The 27808-nt window shown below is 31.0% G+C and overlaps 1 protein-coding gene across 1 annotated transcript; it reads left to right on the forward strand.

Moving 5' to 3' along the window:
- The first annotated feature begins 14075 nt into the window (after positions 1-14075).
- On the forward strand, positions 14076-14943 carry LOC110652297 (protein SOB FIVE-LIKE 2-like). The gene has a single exon (XM_021807864.2). It carries the CDS (start codon positions 14174-14176, stop codon positions 14639-14641), a length of 468 nt encoding a protein of 155 aa, XP_021663556.2. The 5' UTR covers positions 14076-14173; the 3' UTR covers positions 14642-14943.
- The last annotated feature ends 12865 nt before the right edge of the window (positions 14944-27808 follow it).

Below are 27808 nucleotides of genomic sequence, written 5' to 3' on the forward strand. Positions count from 1 at the left end.
TGGTAGTCGATCACACAGTCATAGTCTTTAAGGAATTCAATCCATCTCCTCTGTCTCAGATTGAGTTCCTTCTGAGTTGGTAAGTACTTTAGACTCTTGTGATCAGTGTAGATGTAACACTTCTCACTATATAGGTAATGCCTCCATATCTTCAATGCAAATATTATTGCCGCCAATTCCAGATCATGAGTTGGGTAGCTCTTTTCATGTGGCCTTAGCTGTCTAGAAGCATAGGCAACTACTTTCCCTTCCTGCATTAGAACACACCCAAGCCCATTGTGAGAGGCATCACTGTAGATCACATAGTCTTTCTCTGACTCTGGCTGTGTCAACACTGGAGCTTCTGTAAGCATAGCCTTCAGCTTCTCAAAGCTGGTTTGACATTTTTCATTCCAGTCAAACTTTGCATTCTTATGCAGTAACTTAGTCAGTGGGGCTGCTATAAGGGAAAATCCATTCATAAACCTCCTATAGTATCCAGCTAACTCCAAAAAGCTTCTGACTTCTGTTACATTTTTGGGAGACTTCCATTCAACTATTGCTTCAATCTTCCTTGGATCTACCCTGATTCCATCTGCTGACACAATGTGTCCAAGAAAGGATATCTCATCCAACCAGAAGTCACACTTGGATAACTTGGCATACAACTGTTTTTCCCGCAGTGTCTGTAGTACTACTCTCAGGTGTTCATCATGCTCTTCCCAGTTCTTAGAATACACCAAGATATCATCTATAAAGACCACAACAAACCGATCCAAGTAGGGATGAAAGATGCGGTTCATTAGGTCCATGAAAGCTACTGGTGCATTTGTTAGCCCAAATGGCATCACTAGGAACTCATAGTGTCCATACCAGGTCCTGAAAGCAGTTTCAGGAACATCTGTCTCCTTCACTCTCAACTGGTGATAGCCTGATCTGAGATCTATCTTGGAGAATACTCCAGCTCCCCTCAACTGATCAAACAGGTCATCTACCCTAGGTAAAGGGTGTTTATTTTTCACAGTCACCTTATTCAGCTGCCGATAGTCTATACATAGCCGAAGGGTACCGTCCTTCTTCTTCACAAATAGCACTGGTGCTCCCCAGGGTGACACACAAGGGCGTATGAAGCCCTTGTCTAGTAGCTCCTATAACTGAACTTTCAACTCTCTCAGTTCAGTAGGTGCCATCCTATATGGAGCAATGGACATTGGTGCAGTACCCGGCATAACCTCTATAGCAAACTCCACTTCTCTATTAGGTGGCAAACCCGACAACTCTTCTAGAAACACATCCGGAAAATCACATACAGTGGGGATCTCATGCATGCTTAGGCTAGTCTTCCTAGTATCAACCACATGTGCTAAGAAAGCCTCACAGCCCTTTCTTATCAATCTCCTAGCTATTGTGGTTGATATGATGGTGGAAAGACAACCCGTTCCTTCACCCACAATTGTAACCTCATCCCCATCTACTGTCTGTAGTGACATCCTCTTTAGTCGACAATCTACCATCGCCTGATGACGTGATAACCAGTCCATACCCAATATCACATCGAACTCATGGAATAGTAGCTCAATCAAGTCAGCTAAAAACTCATACCCTTGTATCTTTAGAGGACAACCCTTGTAGACCTTTTTCACCATGACACTATGGCCTAAAGGGTTTGTGACTTGTATGTCCTCCTCTAGCTCCTTTACTTGTACCCCTCTATCAACTGGTGGTGTGATGCACACATATGAATGTGTGGAACCCGGATCAATCAATGCACATACTAGCAGGTCATAAAAAGAAAATGTACCTCTAATGACATCAGTTGGTTCTGGCTCATCTTGAGCTCTCATAGCATAAGCACGTGGTGCTACCCTAGTCTCCTGCCTCTGCACTGTCTCTGCAGCAGGCCTCTGTGATATACCAGGTGTATCAGGCCTCGCAGGTCTTCTACCCCTATGTGCTGCTGGGGCAGACCTCTCCATCTGAGGTGGAGCAGTGGGAGCACTAGTGTTCCTCTGTGGACAATCCTTCAGGAAGTGATCTGTAGACCCACATCTGAAACATCCACTTGTCAACAATCTGCACTCTCCTCTGTGGGGTCTACCACAATGTACACAAGCAGGTGGTGGGGCTGATCCCCGTGTAGCTGCACCTGGTGAACTACCCACTGATGCATCAGATTGTCCTCCTTCTCTCCTTGGAGCAAACCGAGACTTCTGTTTCTTGCCCCAACCTTGAGTCTGACCCTGAGACTCCTTGGGTCTCTTACTACCCGTGTCTGCTGAACCGAATCGACTGCACCTAACCCTCTTGCGTTGCCTATCCTTTCGGATCGCTTCATTTCTGACTCTCTCCACATCAAGGGCTGATGCTATCAACAGAGAGAAATCTGTGAAGTGGTGAGATGTCACTATTAACCTGATGTTGTCATTTAGTCCATCCTCAAATCTTCTGCATTTATCAACCTCTGTCGGCATCAACTCCAATGCATATTCGCTAAGTCTCACGAATTCTCGCTCATATTCGGAGACTGCCAGCTGCCTATGTCTCAGTGCCAGGAATTCTCTCCTTCCGGCCTCCAAGGACACATGACTGATGTATTTCTTTCTGAATTCAGCCAGAAAGAAATCCCAAGTGATCTGTGCAGGCTGTACCACTCTAGATACTGTCACCCACCATATATATGCATCCTCTTGTAGTGAGCAGCACACCAACCGCCGCTCTGGTGCAGTAATCGCTGCAATACCCTTCTCTGTCCCTCTCCACCAATACTCTGCTACTGGATCATCCCTCTTACCTCTAAAATTAATTGCCCCATACTTTCGCAGTCTCTCTAGTGGAGATCTGTGTATAGGTTGCGGCTGTGGGGGTGGAGGTGGCTGTACAGGTGGTGGTGGTGGTGGTGGCTGTGGCTGTGGCTGTGGCTGTGGAGGTGGAGGTGGAGGTGGCTGTGGCTGTGGCTGTGGAGGTGGAGGTGGCTGTGGCTGGGGAATGGCTCTAGCAAACTGACGGAACAGCTGTGTCATCTGTTCATAGAAGGCTCTTTGTGCCCTACTCACGCACTCGAGATGACTCTGCTCTACTACCACTTCTCCCCCGACTAGGAGCAGGTGCGTGACTCTCTACTTCCTCCTTTATCAATCTCGGAGGTCCGTGCTCTGAAGGATCAGATGCCATCGATCCTATAAAACAGACAAAAGAAACAGATCTGCATTAGTGTCACCTCGACTCTATTCAAAGGCCCATGCATATGATGTAACTATTTCTTTCTATTTATCTAGGTCTAGGACCGCCTAAACCTCAGCTCTGATACCACTAAATGTGATGCCCCTTACCCGTCTACCGTATAGCCGAGCAAGAAGTGTCACATTCGGTGCCGGAGCACCCTATCTTGTTTTATCATATCTATTGTAAACTTTTGCTGTCATTTAAAACATGTATTCTATGTGTAGAAATTTTTTTTTTTTTTATATCTTATTTCTGTGGAGACCCGAACAGAGCCTCCCTTATTTTATTAGCATCTGGGCGGTTCCACTAATCACCTGTTAACATGTCCATATTCATTTCACACATTTCCATATCATATTCTCATGTATCATATCATTTACAATTATTTATGAGATCTAAAAATGAAGTATTATCTATTGCATTCATATAGAAATTCATAGATAATAAATTACAAGTTTTCATTTCAATCTCAAAGTTTAATTACAAGTCCAAAATAAAATACATCATAAACTAGTAATTACATCATGACTAAACATAATGAACCAAAATACTAGTCTATACATGGGCCCTACCAAAATACAAAAGACCGGTGAGGTGACTCTGGATAATGGCAGATCTGATCAGAGCTCTATCGATTGCACCATTGGTGGTGTCACTGCATTCTTGGTGATCTCCAGTACCTACGCGATGGAAAACCAACGCGCTAAGCATAACGCTTAGTGGTGCATAATTTATAATAACAATAATTTAATAATTTGAAATAATATATACAACTCATAATTTCTTGATCTTTTATATTTTTATTGCTCTTTGGAAACAATTAACATTATCGGGATCTTTTATGATTACTTATTGTATTTTAAGTCTTAATTAATTTTTATCAGTGCCCAAGAATCCTATAACAAATTTATAAAGGCTAGATGCACGGGTGTATACTAGTTAGACAGCCATATGTCTATCCAGACACGCCTGTCGCACGAGGCGGTGTCGCACGAGACCATTGTCCGCTTGTAAAGCCGTAAATAAAGTAGGCACAATGGCGATGAAGTAAGCATATAGCCTATAGAACAATCATACCGCACATATATTGTCGTTCATGATTTTCTCAGAGGCGATCGCTATCTATAGTCCCTAATTGGTATACCAATTTATCCAAACTAAATAAATAAGTTTAGGTATACTATGGGCAATTAGACATTTTTTTTTATTAATTTAATACTATTCACTATTTCTATTTTCTAGTACTGTTCATTGGTACCATTAATTTCACATTAATAGGACATTAGTCCTAATTTACATATTCATATCATTTTTAATATTAAATTTTCCTTATGAGTATTTTAATTATCCTATATAGCATTTTTTCCATGAACCTTTCTTTAGGTTCATATTGATGTGTTATTTTTATCTAGGAATTTGACTAGGTTGGGATGTTTATTTAATCACAATTCCTTCATAACAATTGCTCCTCTATGTTTAAACTTGAATTTCAGTTTTTGAATCACTGAATTTGGGGTTATAGAACTCAAGTTATGGTCAAAATACCAAAGGAATAGTATTTTGGGACATTTTCTGGGTTGGTAGTTTTAGTGACCCAACTTGTGCTAACAATTTGAATTGGTTAAAGGCAAAATTGGGTTAAGTAGTCCTCATGAAAAGTGTAGCCCTATGTCTAAACTTTCCATGGGTAAAATTTTAGGTCATTTGGACCAGTATAGAGAGAGTTATGACCAAATGAACACGTACTGTTCATTTGGTCATTTTCTGGGTTGGCAGTTTCAGTGGCCCAACTTGTGCTACCAATTTGAATTGGTTAAAGGCAAAACTGGGTTAAGTGGTCTTCATGAAAAGTGTAGCCCTATGTCTAAACTTTCCATGGGTAAAATTTTAGGTCATTTGGATCAGTATAGAGAGAGTTATGACCAAATGAACAAAACTTTCCATGGGTAAAATTTTAGGTCATTTGGATCAGTATAGAGAGAGTTATGACCAAATGAACACGTGTTCATTTGGTCATTTTCTAGGTTGGCAGTTTCAGTGACCCAACTTGTGCTACCAATTTGAATTGGTTAAGGGCAAAACTGGGTTAAGTGGTCTTCATGAAAGTGTAGCCCTATGTCTAAACTTTCCATGGGTAAAATTTTAGGTCATTTGGACCAGTATAGAGAGAGTTATGACCAAATGAACACGTACTGTTCATTTGGTCATTTTCTGGGTTTGGTGTAGGGAAATCCGAATTTGGGCAGTATTTAGGTCAAGTTTTGGACAGAATTTGGGCATGGTTTCTTCATGGAAAATGGGCTATTTTGGGTCTAGTTTCACCTCCAATTGGCCTCATATCAATTGGAGTCACCAAATTTCATTTATGGCCTAAAATGTACACTGCCCTCAACAAACACAACCTGCAAAAAATAGCACTTCCAATAATTCATTTCTCCTCCAACTTCCTTGCTTCAATTTGACATTCAAGGCACTTCTAAATATCATCAACACATCTCAACAATCCTAATTGCATGCTATAATACAAAAATACTAAAGTTAGGCCAAACCCTAACTCACAATTTCAACCTCATAAAATCTCAATGTAAATCAACTTCTAATACTTATAATGCATCAACCAACATCATTAAATCACTTTATATACATCATAGTCATCAAAAATCATCACTCACCATGGGTACCAAAAATTCACTCCCCCCATAACTCACTTATTTCTTTTAGTTTCTTATAAATTTCACTTCATTTTAACCTTAACTCAAGGATTAATAAAGGAAGAAAGGAAGATTAGGCACTAACCTCTTGTGACCCACTTCAAACTTTAACCTTTCTTCTTCTCATGGGTATCTAAAGCTTCCTTATGGTGTGGGCTAAATTTTTTGTGAAGTGAGCTATGGGTTTTGGGGAGGAGAAAGCTTGGAAAATCAAGCTTTAAGAAGAACAAAAATGGAGGGAGAGAGCTCCCATGGTGGACGGTTTCCAAGAGAGGGAGAGAGAGAAAAGAGGGAAGAAGAAGATGGAAGCTTGGGGTTGGTGGGATTTTGTCTTTTATCTCATATATATATATATATATATATTTGTACTTTAAATTTTTAATTTGTCATAAGCTCTTTATTTTCTTTTCTTTCCCTTTTCTTTTCTCTTCTTCTTTTTCCTAATTCAAATTCATAAACTTGTAATTTTAATTTATGTTAATTATTTCAATCTCTAAATTTTAAATTTTGACATTTAGGTCAAAATTCACCTCTGGGGGGTGAAATGACCAAAATGCCCTTTTATGGTGCTCATCGAGTTATTTTTATTATTTTATACCAATTAATAAATTCTCTAAATTTTACTTTATTTTTTTTTCTACATTTTTCCTATATTTTCTTAACATTTATTTCTTCAAGTTATGCCTTCTCACTATAGTTTAGGTGTAGTTCCAGACATTTTGACTGTCTGAACATACATAAGTCGTTGGAACAGTAAAATGTACGGACTACCTATGGTGAGGGCGTTACAATTTCATCCTCTTCTTTTAAGTTCTCCCTCTAATTTCTGAAATTGCAATTACTTTTTGGGTTTTGGTATAACCAATAATTAGTATCCTCATCTTTCAAAGGTCTTGCTAATGATGACAGAGACAAATTTGACATATAAAATCTATAAATGGTAGCATTTAACAATACTACTAATATACTAAACAGGAATTTAAAAGTGCAGAAAAGAAAAAAAAAAACTCTCATTTAACTCTTATTGTGTATGGATTGTAATAGATGGAGTATTTTTGGATATTCAATCTTTTATATATATACTTTGAACTATCTGAAAATTTTCTTCTTAATTAGTTGCTAAGTGTTTTGTAAGAGTGGAATGAAGCTTATCTATTTATAGATTATTTTACTAGAAATATAAATTAGTTTAAGTTATGAACTTAATAAATTACTTAAGTTATTTAATAAATGGTTTGATTAAATAAGCTTAAGTTATTTTGATAAATATACTTATTAATTATGATATTTAATATTAAAGTGTTACAACAACTACTAATATGGTTTTATAAATTAATTAATACTTAGTTATATTGAGCGTATGAATCATTAGTATAATGCTCCTCAAAATAATAATAATAATAATAATAATAATAATAATAATAATAATTTGTGGCATATAATATGAATAGGATAAAAATAAATAGGATAGCCATGAAAATTATTTTGCTCAAATTTAAATGTAATTAACAATTTCAATGCTTAAATTTGTTTCAAACTGGATTAAGTTCCATCCAAAGCTATTTGTATTTATCTCAAATCTGATTATCATTACTCAAATATTACTTAAACTCATTTAATTTTGTATTTGAATTAATAATTTATTTAAGAATATATTTTATTAATAATTTATGTTTAAGAATTTATTAATCTTATAAAATATTTAAATTCCATTAATTTAAAATATAATATTTAAAATTTATAATTATTATAAAAATATGTTTTATATTTAATTAATTATTTATATAAATAAATTTATAAATAATAAATATCAAATACATAAAATTAAATTAGGCAAAATTCAATATAAATATTAATTTATAAATTTAAATCCATTTTAAACTTAATTAGATCATCATTCAACCAAATCATTTTCTGTTTTTCTTGTAGTTTTAATCTTTAAACATGCATAAAACCTAAAGCTAAAGGCAATGAGAATTGAATATCCAGCTTAGAGAAGGTGTCCTATTTGCAGCAAAACGAAATGCCCAATCCTCACGTGGGGGCCAAGAGAAGGGCAGCTCATGCTTCATGGTGGTGGTGATCTTGCAAGGTGATAAGCAGCAAGTACAATTCATGGGCCAAACCTGTCTGGTGACTACCATATATAGGGTAATGGGCATGCATGGCTACGCAAAATTATAAGTGGGGAACAGCCCAGTTCCTGCTTTCGACTATGGGGACATTGAGTCCCCCAACCCTAGCTATATCGGCCTTCCTCTCTTCTTAAGTTCATTTTGTTTCTTTATCATCTTAGCCATGGAGGGCTTCACCTTTTGATTTGTCAATTATCGCTGCAAATGCATACTTATTGGTTAATTTCAATTTCAGGATTTAAAATTTAACTATAACACCGGCTATCTTTTTTATTTTTTTTACTTTGTAATTGTAAACATAATAAAAAATGATTTTTCACGGCAGATTCACAAATATATCGTTAATAATATGAACCATTATTGATCCATCGCTAAATCCTTTTAGCAATAACCATAGCTAGAGCGAATTTAAAATTGAATTTTAGTGAGCAAATAAGCAAGACATCAGTCAGTATTTAAATTATTAGCGATAGACTTTTAATCTATCGTTAAATTCATCCCTAAAGTCATTTTTTTTAGTGTCAAGGAATGAAGAAATAATTTAACTAATTTATAGAATAAATATATTTTTATTGGTATTTTCATAAATAATATAATCATAAATAACATTTTAAATAATATCAATTTTATTGATTTTTAGTGACAGATTCATATACTATCATTAATAATATGGGGTAGTGGTGGAACCATTGCTTATCCATCGCTAAATCTTTTTAGCAGCGACCATAAATAGAGCAAATTTAAAATTGAATTTTAATGATGGTTTTATTATGTCACTATAATTATTAGCGATGAATCAATAATATATTTGTATCTATTTAATATTATTAGCGATGGACGTTTAATCGATCGTTGTATTCATTGCTAAAGCCATGTTTTTTATTAGTGTAAAGGGAATGAAGATTATAAGAATAATTTAATTAATTTAGGCTCCATTTGTTTCACATAAAATATTTTCTGAAAAATATTTTTCTATTTTCTGGTGTTTAAGGACACTCAGGAAAATCGTGAACGAAAAATATTTTCCTGATCAAAGGAAAACTAAGTCATTTTTAAGGAAAATGACTTACATTTTTTAAAAGAGAAACTCATTTTTCGTTTTCTAAATTTTAAAAATCTTATTAAAATGTAAATACACTTATATATATGAAATAAATAAATATAATTAATTTAAAATTATAACCAATCAATGAAAAATATTTTGATAAAAAATTTAAAAAATATTTTCTATGAAAATATTTTCTATATATAAGTCATTTTCCATTAAACAGATGGAGCATTATAATGTAAATTATTAAATATATAATCAACAACTAGATGTTTATTAGTGTCTAAATTCAATTAATCATATATAATTAGGTGCATATTAGCGTTTGAATTCAAAAGCAATAAGTTCACGTGAAAAGGCAAAAAAGCCTTTTTAAAAAAAGATTTTGACTTTATCCAAATAATAAATTATATATTTCATAAAAATAAATTTATACAAATTAATCATACTAATTAAAACTTTGCTTTATCTTTTTTAACTATTGCTTTTATAGGTAAATTAATTTTATTTTTAATGAATTTGAATTAGTCCTAAATTTAGATATTTATTCATTTTCCTGTTTGATTTTGCTGACTAAAGTGCTATATATATAAGATTTATAAAAATTTGTTTTAGGTCAACATATAAAAATTAAATAATATTATTATTAAAAATTAAAAATATAATATTAATATTTTATAATTATATATATATATATGTTGTTAAATACATATATATTTCTTTATATAAGTAATTAAAAGCTATTCATCAATTTATCACATATACAATTATATGATTTTATATTTATAAAGTTTATTATTAAAAAAATATACTAGAATTTTAAAAGTAAATAATATTTTGAATGCATAACATTTACTTTTTTATCTCAATTTTTAAATTTTCTCAAAAAGAGAGTTTAGTAATTAAATTTATGAGGATTAACATATATAGAAAAAATATATTAAAAAAACAAAAGAAAAGTCATTTGACCCCTTATTGCAAAGAGAGTGTTTGGTTTAGCTTATAAGTTGATCAAATTTATTTATAAGTTAAAAATTATAAGTAGATGAGTGTTTTGTTTAGCTTATAAGTTAAAAATCTACTTAAAATAAGTTAGAAGTCATAACTAAAATATCTCTTACTTATGACTTATATACTTATTTTAAAGTTATTCTTTAATTAAGTAAAAGACTATATTATCAAAATAAATTTTGATATTATCAATATTATCCTCATTTTAGCAATTATAACACTCAATTATATATATATTTTTTGTCATTTTAATAAATTAAGACCAAACATTTAAACTATTTAAAAGTTATTTTTAAATAATTCTACTAGATAATTAATTTCTTATTTTTAAATTGACTTATATCTTAAAAATATATTTTAAGTTAAAAGTTAAAGGTAACTAGTCAAACCAAATGCCCTCATAGCCTATATTTACTAGGGGTGTGCAGTTTTCGGTATAAACCAAAAAATCGAACCGAACTGAGCCATTTTTGGTTCAATTGATTCGATTTTTTAGTTTTATCGGTTCAGTTCAGTTTGAAATTTTTAATATATTCGATTTTCAATTCAGTTCAGTTTTTTATCGGTTAAATCGATTAAACCAAATAGTAAAGGGCCCAACTAATTTTTCAGCTCAAGATGTATAAATTTCAAGGCCCAAGATTCATAAGCCCAGCCCAAAAAATAAAAAATATAATATTTTCGGTTTAATGGATCTGAACCGAACTAAACCGCAGTTTTTCAGTTTAGTTCGGTTCGATTATCTTTAGGTGATTGGTTCCGTTCGATTTATATTTTTAAGTGATTCGATTTTTTAGTTTTTAATATTCGGTTCGGTTCGGAACCGAACCGACCGAATGCTCTCCCCTAATATTTACCACTGCCTTCAAGCGAATGTCCACTAAACTTGAAGTGTGAGCAATAATAACCTACTTTACCTTATACTGCAATATCTAATTAATAAATGTAAATTATCAAATTTAAACTCTAAATTTTTTAGTTTGAGAGGCGTTGATACTATATTAAAAAATCACTTAATCTAAAAGTTTAAAGTTATAAGTGGGTAACTAAAAAATTATTTTAGATCTTCAATATAATCTTTATAATTTGTTTACTAAAAAGACATGAAGAACGTGTTTTTCTGGAAGAAAAGGGTGCGACTACGGCTAGGTCGGCCTTGTAATAATTTAAGTGGAATTTAGAACAAGATCATTGCAGATTAAAGCAAAAGTCAAAAATGCACGGCAATGGAAATTAACACGAGATAAATACTGAAGTTGTAAGGAGCAGAAGCCAGAAATCAGATGCAATGCCATGCAACCGATCCAATTTTAAAGCTTGAAGGACAACTAAAACATAATAATGGTCATTTCAGAAACGAATGCAGAAGTAAATTTTGTAAGTTGTCCGTCTCATCAGTAATAATTATATGCAATTCACCCTAGCAGTACTTATTAGGTATAAAAAAAAAAACTATGGGCCTCTATAATATTGTCTCCTATTGATTTAAAATAAAATATTAAATTTTATATAAAATTTAAAAATTTTCGCTCTTAAATTAATTTTTTAAATAAATTATATATAAAATTTGAGTAAATCTTTTTTTTTAAATTAATTTTAGTTCAGTCAATATTTTTTATATGTGAATTTAAACTTTTAAATTTAGTATTTTCTAAATATGATATTAGAATTTTTGATAAATTCAATTGTCCTATTTATTAATTAAAATAAATTTATATTTATTTACGTTTTAAATTCAATCAACATTCACGTGCAGAGTTATATTAAAGATACAAAATTGATCTCGTGAAATTTATGTATAAATTTCAACTTTAGACTTTTAAGTTGAATGACTACTTGATGGAAATTATGAGGGGAAATTTTTATGTATATAAGGAAGGACTATTGAAGTAAAGCTAAAATGTTAATCACAAGTTCATCTATTTTCTTGAGTCAATGCCAAATTAACACTTAATTCATTTAAATCATGTATTTACTCTAATGTTTTATTTTAATAAAAAAATTATTCTATATACTAAAAATATTAAAAAATAGGATTCTTTTAGATATAAAAATTTAGTTTATTTCTTAATTTTTAAAAAGTAGGACTTATATATTTAAAGAGAGTATCTCTTGTATAAATGTATCTACTAGCAAATAATTTGATTATAAGAAACAAGTAGTTATCCAACGCGTTATGTGAATTTATTTTATTATTTTAAATGTAATTAATTTTAAAATTTTATGTATATTTTTTTTCTTTGTAATTTATTTTAAGTAAATTAATTTCTACATAAAAATTATTTATCTTAAATAATCAAATTAAATTATTAATATTAACTTTGTAATTACTATATGTTAGTTCATTTATTAAAAAAAATATTATTATATTAATTTAATTAAACATCTTAGGCCTCGTTTGATATTGACGTTGAGTGGCTATAAAAAAGCATGTTTAAAAAAGAAAAATAATACTATCTGCCAAAATTGTTTAATTATTTGATAATTTTTATACTAAAATATATTCAATTTAATTTTTAACTAATTTTTTATAATCTCCAACTAATATATTTAATTAACATTTTACATATATAGCCTAAAGTTGAAGGTATGAGATACAATAAGCTCATTGCATTCTAACTTTTGCAGTTCAATGTAGGGGTGGAACTAAAATTTCAATTTTGGGGGCTAAAAGTAAATATTAAAAAAAACTTAAATGAAATCTTAGAAGAAAAATAGGGATTAAAATAAAATTATAAAATATTAAGAGATCAAAATTAAATAATATAAATAAAATTTACACAAAAATTTTAGAGGGACAAACAGTTTTTTTTTTTGAGAAAATACATTAAAATTATGGATAAAATTTTAATTTTAGAAAATTTTGGGCGGCCAAGCTATGAGTAGCTAGGTCCACCCTAGTTCAAAGAGGAGCTAAAGTTAACTCTTCTGATATACAATACTAGAGGCTATTTGCTAATACAGGCCATATTTCAAAAGAGAGAAAGTCAGTCGTTTCATATATGGGAAAACTTCAAGAAGGAAAGAACGAATCCAATGAAGAAGCATTTGCTCCTTTTAAAACAAAGAAATATAGGCTAAGTTAGGGATGATTTGGATGGAGTAAAATCAAGCTTTCATAATTAGTTTACATTCGGATATATACACCTAATCAATCTATATGTCATATTGTATAAAATTATATAGTCTTATTTAAAATTATAGTTGAATCTATTTAAATTTATAATTTATTAATTTTTTATTAATTGAGTGTATATATACATTCGGTGCATACAAAAATTTTTCTTTGATAGTGGAACAAATTGGGTTTTCCATTCTAGATAATTTCTAACTGTTGTGTGCAGATATTTGAGGAGAAGATGTTAGGGTAGCCATAATAATTTGGGTTTCAAAATTTGAGACATTAGGAGTAGGATGGCTTAGGGAAGGGTTGTGTATTTTCATGTACTGAAACCTATTGAGACAGATATATGAGATAGTTTCAAGTTTAAAATATAATACTTGTATCATATTTAAATTTTATATATTGTTATATATTGGATACTCATACTTTAGTTTATATAAATAAATAATTATAAGATATATTTTAATAATATTTATAAATTTTTTTACATTATATTTTAAATAAATAAAATTTAAATATTTTAAAAAATATTAAATTTAAATTATGTAAATCTCACAAAAAAATTTTTAATCTAAAAATCACTTAATTTATTCATGTAAAAATCAAGTTTATAGCAGCTTCACCTTACATATATTTCCCTTTCTTTTTGACGGCTTTTCTAGCTGTATTCTGCTGATTCAAGTCAGAGAATTAATGGGTTATATTTAGGTTTACGGGGTTGTGAACTGTGATGAGACTCACCTCCTACCCCCTGGCCATTAAAGCTCTCTGTGATATCTTATTTAAGAACCTAAAATCTTCTTGTCTGCTCATTCTCTTGCAAATCCACACCCCCACACCCACCCCACCCACCCACCCCACCCCCCCACCTTCCCCTCCTTCTCTCGCTCTCTCTCTCTCTCTCTCGAAGTTTTTGCTATATTTTTGCTTAATAACTACAGTAATGGAGTCTTCCCAACTCTTTGGAGGACCAGAAGAGTGTAACAGCAGTGAATCTGGGTGGACTATGTATCTTGGCTCCCCCATAGATGGTGATGATGATGATGATCAGCATGGCAACAAGGATGAGGATGATGAGGATGATGATGATGATGATGATGATGGTGATGGAGGTAATGGTAAAAATTACCATCACGAAGATCACAGTGATGATTCTATGGCTTCTGATGCTTCTTCTGGTCCAAGTCATCAAGGAACAGCTCATGACAAGCTCCAGAAAGATTTTGATGGCAAGCATCTCCCCGAGAAGAAACATAACAAAAAAGAAGCAGAGAATCAGCAGAAAACTGAAAGGAGGAGGAAAAAGATCAAGAAGTGGGATTTATGGCAGGAAGATCATAATAAAAATGCTTCTGCTCAAAGTACTTCCAAGGCAAGAGAAAGCATAAGCTGGATGGGAAAAAGAAAATAGCTCTCTAGAATATTGTTTTTCCTTATCCAGTGGTTATTTGCAAGACCTGATCTACTGTGTAATGAAGACATAATATGTATGCATGGAACTCATCTCATATGTTTATATTTTACATTCATCTGGACAAGAATTAATGAATATATATATGCATGTAGGTTTCAGCTGAAAATGCAGTAGATCAGAGAGAAGTGTCAAAATAGCTAGCTAGATTAATTTTGACTGTTATATATTAATTATGTGCTTCCTAATTTCTGATATTGTAGAAGTTGAATCAAGAAGTATAATGATCAGATTTCCACTGATATGTTCATTACTATATCTTTGTTTTTTTTTATTCAATTGAGACTCAATCTCATGATTTCACACCTTTGGAGATGATCATAGTACCATTGAATGAAAACTCATTGGTGACATATTTTTCTTTTAGTACATGACTTATATATGGCAGAAAGTTGAGTTCTAATACTACAAATTAATGATTCTACATTAGTCAACAAGGAGATTTTTGTTTAAACCTAATTTATTATAGATCAATGATATAAATATGTGAGATTTATATATTTAATGTATAAGTCTCACCATGTATTTCTATGATATATCAAGTTTAGGCAAGAAAAATCCTTATTAAATGTAATTATGTCTAATCGTTTTTTTAATTAATCCATAAACCTATGCTATATTGGCAAACCATTAGATGTACATGGTGTCTTTTAAAATTCAATTGCTTTTAAACAATGTAATGCCTGCGGAGACGAGAGGTTTCAATCTAAATCAAAAGATGAAGCTATAGAATTAATATTGGTGTAGAACAAAGTCATATTGAGAGTGTACTAAGTGTTCTTTTTCATTTAGGTACTAACCCAATGTTTCCATCTAAGTTTAAGAGTAAAAACTGAAACTTTTATTATGTCATCATCTGTTAGACCTGCCTAAAGAAGACAAGAATAATATAATTTTTTTTTCATTTGATTTTAACTATGACTTAAACTCAAATATTTCACACTTAAGATTATCATTTTAATACTTCAAATTAAAAAGTTGTGATGATTTTATCAAAAGATATGTCATTTTTATTTGGTGTATTCTTAACCAATTAAAAATAAAATAAAACTTATTAATAAGATTAATTTAATATTAAAGCACTTTGAGCACTCTGAGCAGGGAGGACGCAATAGGTAAGGTACTCGCGAAAATCACCATACCTGAATTCGAACCCGATTATTCTCAAAATCTGAATCCACCAAAAACTCAATTATTATTATCTGAAATATATTTGAACCCATTTAATTTATATGTTTTAATTAATAATCTATATAAAACTAATTTTTATCAATAATTTATATTTTAAAAATTTAATAATTTCATAAAATATTTAAATTTTATTTTATTTAAAATAAAAAAATATAAAAATTTATAAATATTATTATAAAACACACACACGCACACATATATATAAATGAGTTTGAGTAACGGATACCCAACATATAAAATCGGAATTCAATTTGAACTCATAACGAGTATCATTCTTCATATCATAACCCAAACCTATCTTATTAAAATTCAATCTAATTAGGTGCCCATAAAAAATCTGACATGTTGCCATCTCTAACTCTAATCATTACTCTTCCTTCGCATATATTATCAATATTGCACTAATCATACATAAAATAAAGAAGATATGCCTTTTTTTTTTCTTAGGTTTTCAATGGAAGAGGGGGAGAGGGGAAGTCAACTTAGACTTTTAACTAAATTGAAAGCATGCCAAGTAATGTTTTTATTATAAATATGTGTATTAGAATTAAATTTACCTTATTGCGACTGTGGAATTGTTAAATTCACAGATAAAATAAACAAAACAATAATATTTACTTATTCACCATTTTAATATATAACTATTTTTACGAGAATGTAATCTTGCACTATTAATAATATATATATATATATATATATATATATATATATATATATATATATATATATTTACATCATTAAACTCAAAGCTTTACTCACTTCTGAATTCTATTATGTATAAACTCATGAAATTCTTCTCAGTCAAACTACTCCTTATAGCAAATATATTAATTTATCTCTCTCATTTTACTCTACTCTCGACATAAATAATATATTTATTAATTAACTCTGTAATATGGTATCTTCTCCCTCCATGGACTATAATAAACATGAGTCTGTTCCTCTTTGACTTCACCCACAAGTGGACAAAAGTCAAAGAACTTGTCATATATTACTTGTATCTATAGTGTTGGTATATTCATTCATAATTTCAATAGGAATCATATTCAAATAAAAATAACATTAAAATAAATGTCTTAAAATATATAAAAAAATAATTATTTATTGAAAAGAAAAATAATGACAAGGAGAACAAGATATAACGGAAATTTTTATCTAGATATATTTTATTATTGATTTAAAATATAAATATATTAAATTTATATAATATTATATATTAAATAAGAAAAATCTAAGTGTAACAATGATTTACTCAATATCTAAAAGGAGCAAAATCTCTGTGCGTAAAAGTTCACGTTCAATAAATGGACTCTATACAACACAAATGCCAGATGGTGATGGTAAAAGAGGCTAGCAATAGGCGAAGAGACAGCCGTAGGACCTTTAGGACACATTGCCATGCGGTGGCGTGACGAGAATTTTAGTAATTTAATTAGCCAATATTTTGACAACTCTCCATGCCCTGGCCCAACCATACAATAATGCCTTCTTGCATGGAAGGTCCTTTCCTTTCCAGGCAGCACAGTAGAAAATCAAATTCAGTTGCCTTTGGCTCTATAGCTTATTCTAGCTTTCTAGGCCTGGAACATACGTCCAAATGTCAATAAAACAAATGTGCATCATTTCATTTCGTTGCCAATATCACAAGCAATGACGTCGTTACATTTACTCTACTGTACTATACTTGCATATCCCATAAATCAATAAAAGTAATTAAATTACACAGAAAAATTATCAAAATGATGATCAACTTCAGTTTTGGTAAAAGAGGTTGCCACAAAGTGAGAAGTCTTGGGCACTGCAGAGATGATTTAATTTTTATTATCGAAGTGCTGCTGGAAGCTGACAGTGACTGGGTGGTACCATTATTAATGCAGCTAAAATATGAAGATGGCAGAGAGAGAGAGAGAGAGATTCAAAAGTTATGCAACACAAAACAGCTAATGATGGCTTAAGATGGAGTGAATTCTGCTGAAAAGGGGCACATCAGAGGGGCAGAGAGTAATATATGTGTTGTTAAAGCAAGGGAGACAGGAACCACAGGGGCATGTGATCGGTTGCTCAATTATATCTTGCACATTTCGCACTCACGGTTCAAAACTGCCAATTTCAATGCGAAGGAGTGGGGGCATAGCTCATCACATCCCCATGAATGTGACAGAGTGGTGTTCAAATGTATAGACTGGATTTTGTACTGAACTAGCAGCTGGCTTTCTAACATTTCCTGCTGAAACCCTTTTTTACCAAGTCACGACGATTCTTCAAGGGATCAAACACAAGACCTCTGCTAATTATTGCTTATCAACTATCTTGTCTGGTGCTCACAGATTGACTCTGTCTCTTTCCATTCAAAAATTAGGAAAATTTATGCCCAAGCTATGGAAGCATTACACCAAATCAATACATAAATACCATATATGGATGAGTATTTGTTATTTATATAGTTGATTTATACCCTACCCTATTAATCAAAATCGAAATCCTATTGGAAATCAGATAAAGCAGATTTGTTTTGAAAAATTATTATTTAATCTTTATATTTTAATAAAATTAACTATTTAATTCATGTATTTTAAAAAATATACTATTTAGTCTATATATTTTATTTCTGTAAAATTATTTAGTCACTTCATCAAATTTTCTGGCAATTAATAGGTTTTAATATCAATCAAATTATTATTTAGTCCTTATATTTTAGTGAATTAATTAATTGGTCATCGTATTTTGAAAACACCACTATTTAGTTTCTCTATTTTAATAAAATTAATTAATTAGTCTTTATAATTTAAAAAATACAATATACTAAATTGTAGTTCGACTGATATTGAATCAGTTGACTATTAAAAAATTTTATGGAGGGACTAAACAATTTAATGAAAGTAAAATAAATAGACTAAATAATATATTTTTCAAAATATATGAACTAAATAATTAATTTTATTTAAATATAGTGATTAAATAATAATTCTTTTATTTCTCAATATAAATAGTAATTTTTTTTGGTCTAAGAATATAAATATAAGTTTACCTTATTTTCAAAATAATATTAAAAGAGAATTGTTTTAGTCTTATGTAAATAATTTATATTTAATTAAATCAAAGAGATGAATTTAATATAGGATAAATTATTCTTTATTCCAATATTATGTCATAATTATCACTTGAGTTAGAAAGCGTTATTAAATTTTGGTTTTGTTATATACTTTTGTTTGTCTATTTTTATCAATTTAAAAGTTAATTAAGGGACGAAAAAAGAAACACTATGTAACACCCCAAATTTTTAAATTTATTATTTTGTGAGGAATATTAATATTTTAATTTTATTTAAATTTTAGGAAATTATTTGAAATTTTTCGGATTTTCAAAATTGGGTTTGATTTCTAGAAAATATAAAACTTTGATAATTTTTAGAAATTAATTTAAAGACCATGTGGTTAAACTAAAAATATATTTGGAGTCTACGAATTTTTCTGAGTTTTCTAGAATTTTTTTCGAAATTTTTGGGCCTTGTTTTTTGTCCCAAGGCAGAGTAAAAATTCAATTTCCGGTACCCTGAATCGAACTGGCCAAATCAAACCGGACCGGATCGGACCGACCGAATCGGGCCAGCTTCTTCTTCTTCTTTTTCTTCCCTCTCGCGTTTCCTCTTCTCCTCTCTCTCTCCCGTTTTCTCTCTCCTCCCTCACCCCCAGGCCGCGCCGCCACCTCCCCAGCCTCCCCACCTCGCCGGCGCGCCGCCCCAGTGCCTCCTCATGGCCGGCCGTCGTCCCAGGTAGCCGGAAAACGCGCACGAACGCCTCCCCTGTGCGCGAGCGACGCTTCACCTTCCCGGCCGAAATTCGGCCACCGATTGGGCCGAGTCTTGTGTCAAACACCATCTACACCTCGAGAGCTTTCCATAGACACCAAAGAACACTAAAATCCATCAAGCGGTTTGTCCAATTTTTATCTTAGAAGTTTTAGCCCATTTTGACTTTTAGACTAGATTTCTCACAAACTGTGAACCCCACGAGAAAATCGAGAGTACCAGAGCGCTCCACTCGTTGAGAGCTTCGCGGCAATATAAATTTCAAAATTTTTCAACACTGTTTTTCGGTGGGTCCTATGGAACTTCGTAGTATTTTTCTGAGTATTAAATGAGCTTAGAAAATTCCGTAAAAATTATATACTAACCCTCATGTCGTGGGCTTCGTGTAGGTACATTCAATTAGCGGAAATCCGACAGTTATCCAGGTCTGTGAATTTCTGGCAAGACAGACCAGCTACCGAAAAAGTCTCCGAATTGGATCGAGATTTTGGCTACCCCACCATTTTCAGACTTCCCGAGCGCGTCTTCGGAGTCGGAATAGGCATAGGTAAACCCGAACCTTGCTTTTTCGTAATTTTCTAGTGCTTAAATGGGATTAAAAATCCATAAAATATTCTTGGTAGCTCAGAAAATTATGATTCTTTTTGCAATAGCCTAGTAATATTGCTAAGGACAGCGGGGCAAAGTTTTAGAATTTTTAGAGTTTATTTGGGTAGTTTTGCAAAAAGAGTCAATTATAAGGACTAAACTGTAATTTTACATATTATAATTGATGACTGTTTGGATGGACCCAGGAGGGGCTGTGTGATATGATTGAGTTGTGGGTGTATGGTTGGTAGATATAGAAGTGTGTTTTAAACCCATTTGCAAGTTGGGTAGGTCCTAGGTATATTCTGTTAGATTTTCGGCACGACTTAGGACGTATTTGATCTTTTCTTGGTTTGTATTGAGTCAATTATATTAAATAATTGTAATAAAATTATCAGATGAGTCGAGACAACCTTCTTCCTCCGCCCAACCACTACAGTGACTGCTGTCAAGTCTATGAGTAAAATATTAATTTTAATTATAATTTCGATATTATTATATGTTCAAGCATGCCCATGCATCACTTATATGTATATGTCTATGTAGTTAAACTCTAGGCATGATTTATATTGCATTCACAATTGTTAAAGTGCCATGGATGTGTTTGTGGTAATTTGGAGCAGTGTGCGTGTGTTTGAGTGCGTGTAGTATAGTGTTGGATATGGATAGGACGGGTAGACACGGCTTGAGATTTTCGCTGGGACCCGGTCCTTCGGGGTAGACACGGCTTGAGCTCTTCGCTGGGACCCCGATTTGGTTTATTAAGCGAAAGTCCGGCTTGAGTTCTTCACTGGCACAGGTTGGATTAAAGAGAGCTGTATAGGGGATCAGCTCTCATATATTTTATGATTTGACATTACTAGATGTGTGAGTACTCCAAATTATCTTTTTGCTGTTATGATATGAAAATATTACTGATGTTGCATTTCACTCTACATGGTGCATTAGCTTTTGATAGTTATAGAGATTATGGTTAAAATTGATATTTTACTCTCTGAGTCGAACGCTCACTCTTGTTCATTATTTTTCAGGCTACAAGAGGATTTTAGTTGTGGTTAACCTGCTTTTCTCCTTCGCAGGTTGTGTATTAATGTTTGTACAATTCTATTAACTCCTAGAATTTTGTTAGAAATATTTATTTGATTTGGGTCTGTAATATAATTATCATGTTGGACCTCTAAACTTATTATTATATGCATGATTGATGGACTGGATGAGGGAGCTGAGCTCCCATTTATTTTTATGACATTTGAGTATGTGAAGGGTGAGCTGAGCTCCCCAGTTGATTATATATTGTGTTTACAGGTCCGGTGAGTCAAAAACTCCCCGTTGAAAGGTCCACTTTACGGCTAAACTCTGTCCGGTTGAATTCTTGAAATTGAGCCCCAAATGGGCCTTAGAGTTGGGTTAAGGAATAGTTAGGCTTACTACGGGCCTCGGGGGCTTTAGGCTGGCCCAGGTCCTAGTGCCGGTCCAGCCCATAGGTTGGGTCGTGACACACTACAAGAAATTTTAAAAATAACTATGAAAATTACTCACCACAGAATTTCATTAGTAATTTATTAACGATTTACCAATGCTTTATAGATGAAAAAGAGAAATAAAATTTAAACTAATTTATACCGAGGAATTTATTGACCGATTATCGACAAGCCTTTTACCGACGATACAATTTCGTAGGTAAAAGTGCCACTTAATATTGTCAGCAAAATTAGCGACTAAATAAAAAAATACCAATGAAAAGATTCATTAGTAATTACCGACTAATTGATATTTAATCGATAATATTAAAAAGAAAATAAAAAAAAACTTAAAAAATTTTACGTACAAAAATTTTTCGTCGGTAATTACCAACGAACTCATTTTATTGCAGGGAATATTAAAAAGAAAATAAAAAATAAAATTTTAAATTAAATACCTATAAAATTTTTTCATCGGTAATTACAAACGAACTATATTTAGTTGGTAATACTAAGAAAAAAAATAGAAAAGAAAAATTTTTAAAAGTTTAAAAAATTTTACCTACAAAAATTTTTTGTTGGTAATTACTAACGAAAAATATTTAGTCGGTAAAGGAAAAATTTTAAAAAACTTAAAAAATTTTACCTATGAAAATTTTTCATCGGTAATTACCAACGAACACATTTTTTGTAGGTAATATTAAAAAGAAAATAAAAAATAAAATTTTCAAATAAATACTTACAAAAATTTTTCGTTGGTAATTACCAATGAACCATATTTAGTATATAATACTAAGAAAAAATAGAAAAGAAAAATTTTAAAAAGATTAAAAAAATTTACCTACGAAAAATTTTTATCAGTAATTACCAACAAACTTATTTTTTCTAAGTAATATTAAAAAGAAAATAAAAAATAAAATTTTAAAATAAATACCTACAAAAAATTTTTCATCGGTAATTACCAACGAACTCGATTTTGTCGGTAATTCGTCGATAAATAACAAAAAATATGAAATTATCATATCTTTTGTGAATATATAGGAGATGAGTAAATTTATCTGTAAAAGGAAAATCACTCCCCAATATAGGGCAATTGTGGCATAGCCACTATGAGGAGCCTACTTTGAGCCCTACTAGTAATTTTTTTAAATCATTTAAATCTTAAAAAATTTAAAAATAATTTTACATTTAAATTAAAATGATTAATATTTAATATTTAATTTAAAAATAATAACAAATTTTAAAAATTAAAAGTGAATTAAAAATTAAACTAAATTAAAGTTTTAAATTAAATTAAATTGAAAATTTTAAATTAAATTAAATTTAAAAGTTAATTTAAATTAAAAATTAAATTAAAAAATTAAATTAAGTTAAAAAGTAAAAAATTAAATTAAAAAATATGAAATAAAAAATTAGCAATGAAAAGTTGTTATTGGTAATTATCTACGATAATTTATTGTCATCGATAATTACCAATGAAAAATATTATCGGTAAATAGTCGATAATTTATAAGCGCACAATCTCCCATGAAATTATTTACAAAAAAAATCTTAATTTACCTACTAAATAATTCATCGGTCAATTTAGCAACAATATTTTTTCGTTGATAAAAATTACCTACGCTAGAATTTATGAATGAAAAATTTTCATTAGTAATCAGTCGATAATCCTGCTTACTAATAAAATATAGATATATTTGATCAGAAATTTTCGTAACTATTTTTTCAATTTCTTGTAGTGAAATCAATGAGGGACTAAAGTATTAATAATGAAAAATTTAAGAACAAAAATTTTTATAATGATAAAATTCGAGAACAAAATTCATGATCATAACAAATATTAAAATATTTTCACTCTTCATAAAAAATAAAAATTAAAAAAATAAATAGAGAAACAAAAATAAAACCAAAACTTCAAAATATTTTATTTATTTTCTAAAATTAAAATTAAGAGACTTAAATATTAATTATCGCATAACACAAGAATAAAAAAGTAACTTACCCTTTCATATATATATATATATACACACACACACTGACTTCGTATATAAACTTGCAAAAGCATAAATACACCAACTTGTAAGAATATAAATAGCAGTTTACATTTTAATTAGACCATTACAGTGATAAATTTAATTTTTTAAAATAATATTAAAAGAGAATGTTTTTAGTCTTGATGTAAATAATTTAACTTTAATTAAATTAAAGGGATATGATGAATTTAATATAGGGTAAATTATTCTTTATTTCAATATTATGTCATAATTATCACTTAAGTAGTCAGAAAGCATTATCAAATTTTAGTTTTGTAATACACTTTTATTTGTTATTTTTATTAATTTAGCAGTTAATAAGAGTCGAAAAAAGGTCACCGAGAGACTAAAGTGTTAATAATGGCAAAAATTTAAAGATAAAAATTTTTATAATGATAAAATTTAAGAACAAAATAATAATTTATGATCATGAGAAATATTAACATATTTTCACTCTTCATTAATTACCGCAAAATACAAGAATGAAAAAAGTAATTTACCCTTTCATATATATATATATATATATATATATATATATATATATATATATATATATTAACTGACTTTGTATATAAATTTGTAAAACCATATATGTACCAATCGGGGAGTAAGGGGGACATTGGGCTATCCTGAAATTTTAAAAATTTTTAAGGATTTAATGGTAATTTTTCAAAATTTTTTTTTTCATTTTTATATTAAATTTTGATGAGTATTGGACCTTAAGGGTTTTAAAAACTTTAACTGAATATAATAGTAATTTTATATAAATTTTGTTTTATAGTTATGAAATAGTTATCATTATTAGTTATTCAATCCCTTCAATCAACACGTAAATAAGTAATTTATTAACAAATTATATATTTTAATTGGGTCCTTCTAATCAAAATTATAGCTCCGTCACTGACACCGGTTAATCTTATGTCCATCATTAAATGTACTTAGTAGTCTCTCTTCACAAATTTGTAGGATACAACAGAAGACATGAACAAGTAATTATAAATTAATCACAAATAGAAACTCAAAGTTTAGGCACAAGCAAGTGTATGCGTGTAGGGCTGCGACTACAGCTCCACAGAGACCAGAGTGAGATGGATTTCATGCATATGTATTGAGGAATTACTAGGCCAATCTGATAACCAAAATGGATGCACATAAAGACATGTCTCTTATTGGTAGTGGGAGAATGTTGGGGTCCCATATCTAACTGAACTTGTCTGCAGAGGAAGAGATACCGCATACGTAGCATCATTGAAAAATACATATTATCTGTAATAATAACATTGGTGGGTGCCTAGCTTTGTTATTCATTGCATATAGTATTTAGGTTATTCATCACTGGATTTATATGTTGCATTTTCGCCATCCCAAGCAATATTACAGTTGATCGGAATTTTTTTTATGATCCCACATGGCCAAGAAACAATATTGGTGAGAGGTTAACAAGTCCTTAGGTACTCTTTCTTTGCAAGTCGATTTTCAAGAGTGAGTTCTACCTTGATGGCCTATCCTCATGTGGTGCAACCTTAGCGATTCGTGATGCTCAACAAGTCAAAGAGATTCGACGCTCAGAATGATGGCCCATAGAGTCATAGCTCGCAGAGAATTAACTAGCCTTCTCACAATTAAGAATTGACTTAAACTTCTTTAGAATAAATCATTTATAAGAAAAAAAATTCAATTAAATTCTCCTATAATCATATTTGATTTTTATTTCTTTTAAAATGAATTTTTTTTTAAAGTTAAAAAATTTGAATTCATTCATTCCAAATATAAGAATTAAATAAAAAATTAATTGAATTGAATTATTGAAAAATTATAGTTTTTAACAAGTGATTAGTGCAGGTTTTTGCTATAGTGTCTTCTTCTTCCTTCTCCTTGGCCTAGTGAGGGTCAAGTTCATCCTTCACCACATTAATATTCACTTTCCAAATCCTTAGGCTTGATGCCCCCAATAAGGTATTACCATCAACTTGTGAAGTTTGGAATATTATTGTACACACCAAGAGCATTAAGAATATAGGAAATTGGACACAAATATTCAACTTTTCCATGTTTATAAAAAATTGAATCCATGCTTTTATGTGAAGGAGCACCCAATAATTCCTCATGAAGTTTATGATTGTTGGCCTAAGTAAAGTTTAATTTGGAGTGCCATTTATCATTACTGTTATAAAGATCAAAGGCTCCAAACTTCAGAGTTGTATGAAAAAAATAAGCACAAGGACTTGCACCCATGATAGTAGCTACACTAGAGGTTGCACTTTCTTCATCAAAGACAATCTCTCCTTTTTCTCATGCAATTCCATAATCTTATCCTTTGGGACAAAACACTTGTGAACAAGATGCTTCATCAAACAATGTACTTGCAATTCTTTGGTTCATTCACTCAATTAGCTTCCTCAAGGCATTTCATCTTAGGCTATGTTTGGATTGGAGAAAAATAAGGGAGGAAGGAAAATTATGAAGAAAAATAAACATATTCTCTCTTCTCTTGTTTGGGAAGGAGGAAAAATTGAAAAGAGTGGAAAATAAAGGTGGAAAATAACAAATGCATTTACTATTCACTTTCACTCCATTTTGGAGAGAAAGTAGGTGGAAAAATTATAAAATTATTTTTTTATCCCTATAATTATTTATTTTAATTTCGAATAAAAAGGATAAAATGAATATTTTATTACTTAAAAAGTTATTTTTTCTCCTTATTTTCCTCCCTAATATCCAAACAAGGAAAGGAAAATAACTTTTACGTTATTTTTATTTTGTTTCCTTATTTTCCCTCTTTTATTTTCCTTCCTCTCTAATAAAGTTCCCAAACATAGTGTTAAGAAACTCAATGAGGTTTGCTTTAAACAAGTCTTTTAACATTTTTAGTGCATCGGAATCATGGAATGGATACTCGCTCTCTTTCCTTTCTATTAAAGTGCTTTTCTTTTTGTCTTGTCTTCAAGCAGAAGTTGATTTGCTTCTTGTTTCTTCTCAAACATTTTAGAGAACTTGATTGTTTTAGTACTCGACCATAAACTTGATTGTGAATTCAATCATGTTGACAACCTGGCAGGTGTCAAATAAGTGATTGAGGAACTTATGCTTCAATTGATATCAACTATCAATGGTGCCTAGCTCTAAGTTTGTGTACCAATGAAAGGCATTTCTTTTAATTATCAAACAAACCGCTTGACCATGAGAATACCTTCAATGTCAGCATTGTTACGAGTCTCCACAAAGTGAGCTACATGCTCTCTAAGGTTGCCTTTACTATCAAATTATTTAAACTTTAATATTGGTTAATGGGAAATTCTTACCTCATAGATCGAAGACGTGAACATATGGAATCCATTTATTTAATAGATAATTCTCATGATACATTTTGTGTGTTGAGCTTATCGTAAATCATATTTAGACAAGAAAAATCATTTAGTTGATGTTTACAGACAACTTTATGAGGTCAAATCCTTTAGGGGTGCAGCTTGATGTACGTATACATCGACTCCATCTTTGATGGCCTCTTTGATAAAATACTTCAACCGGCTAGCAAAGATGGAACCATCATGTCACGGCCCAACCTATGGGCCGGACCGGCACTAGGACCTGAGCCAGCCTAAAGCCCCCGAGGCCCGTAGTAAGCCTAACTATTCACTTAACCCAACTCTAAGGCCCATTTGGGCCCAATTTCAAGAAATCAACCGGACGGAGTCCGGCCATAAAGTGGACCTTTCAACGGGGAGTTTTTGACTCACCCGACCTGTAAACAAAATATAACATCAATTGGGGAGCTCAGCTCCCTCATCCAATCCATCAATCATGCATAGAATATTTTTATAGGTCCACATAACAATTATATTACAGACCCGAATCATTTAAATATTTCTAACACATGCGGAAAATCTAGGAGTAAATAAACTTACACAAATATTGAATAACAACCTGCGAAGAAGAAAAGCAGGTTAACCACAATAAAATCCTCCTGTAGCCTGAAAAAAATATTGAACAGGAGTGAGCGTTCGACTCAGAGAGTAAAATATCAATT

Source organism: Hevea brasiliensis, chromosome 9 (genome assembly GCF_030052815.1).
Source record: "Hevea brasiliensis isolate MT/VB/25A 57/8 chromosome 9, ASM3005281v1, whole genome shotgun sequence".
NCBI lineage: Eukaryota > Viridiplantae > Streptophyta > Magnoliopsida > Malpighiales > Euphorbiaceae > Hevea > Hevea brasiliensis.

Excerpts from the sequence above, each read along its gene's own strand:
- LOC110652297 (XM_021807864.2), top strand. The coding sequence starts at position 14,174 with ATGGAGTCTTCCCAACTCTTTGGAGGACCAGAAGAGTGTAACAGCAGT.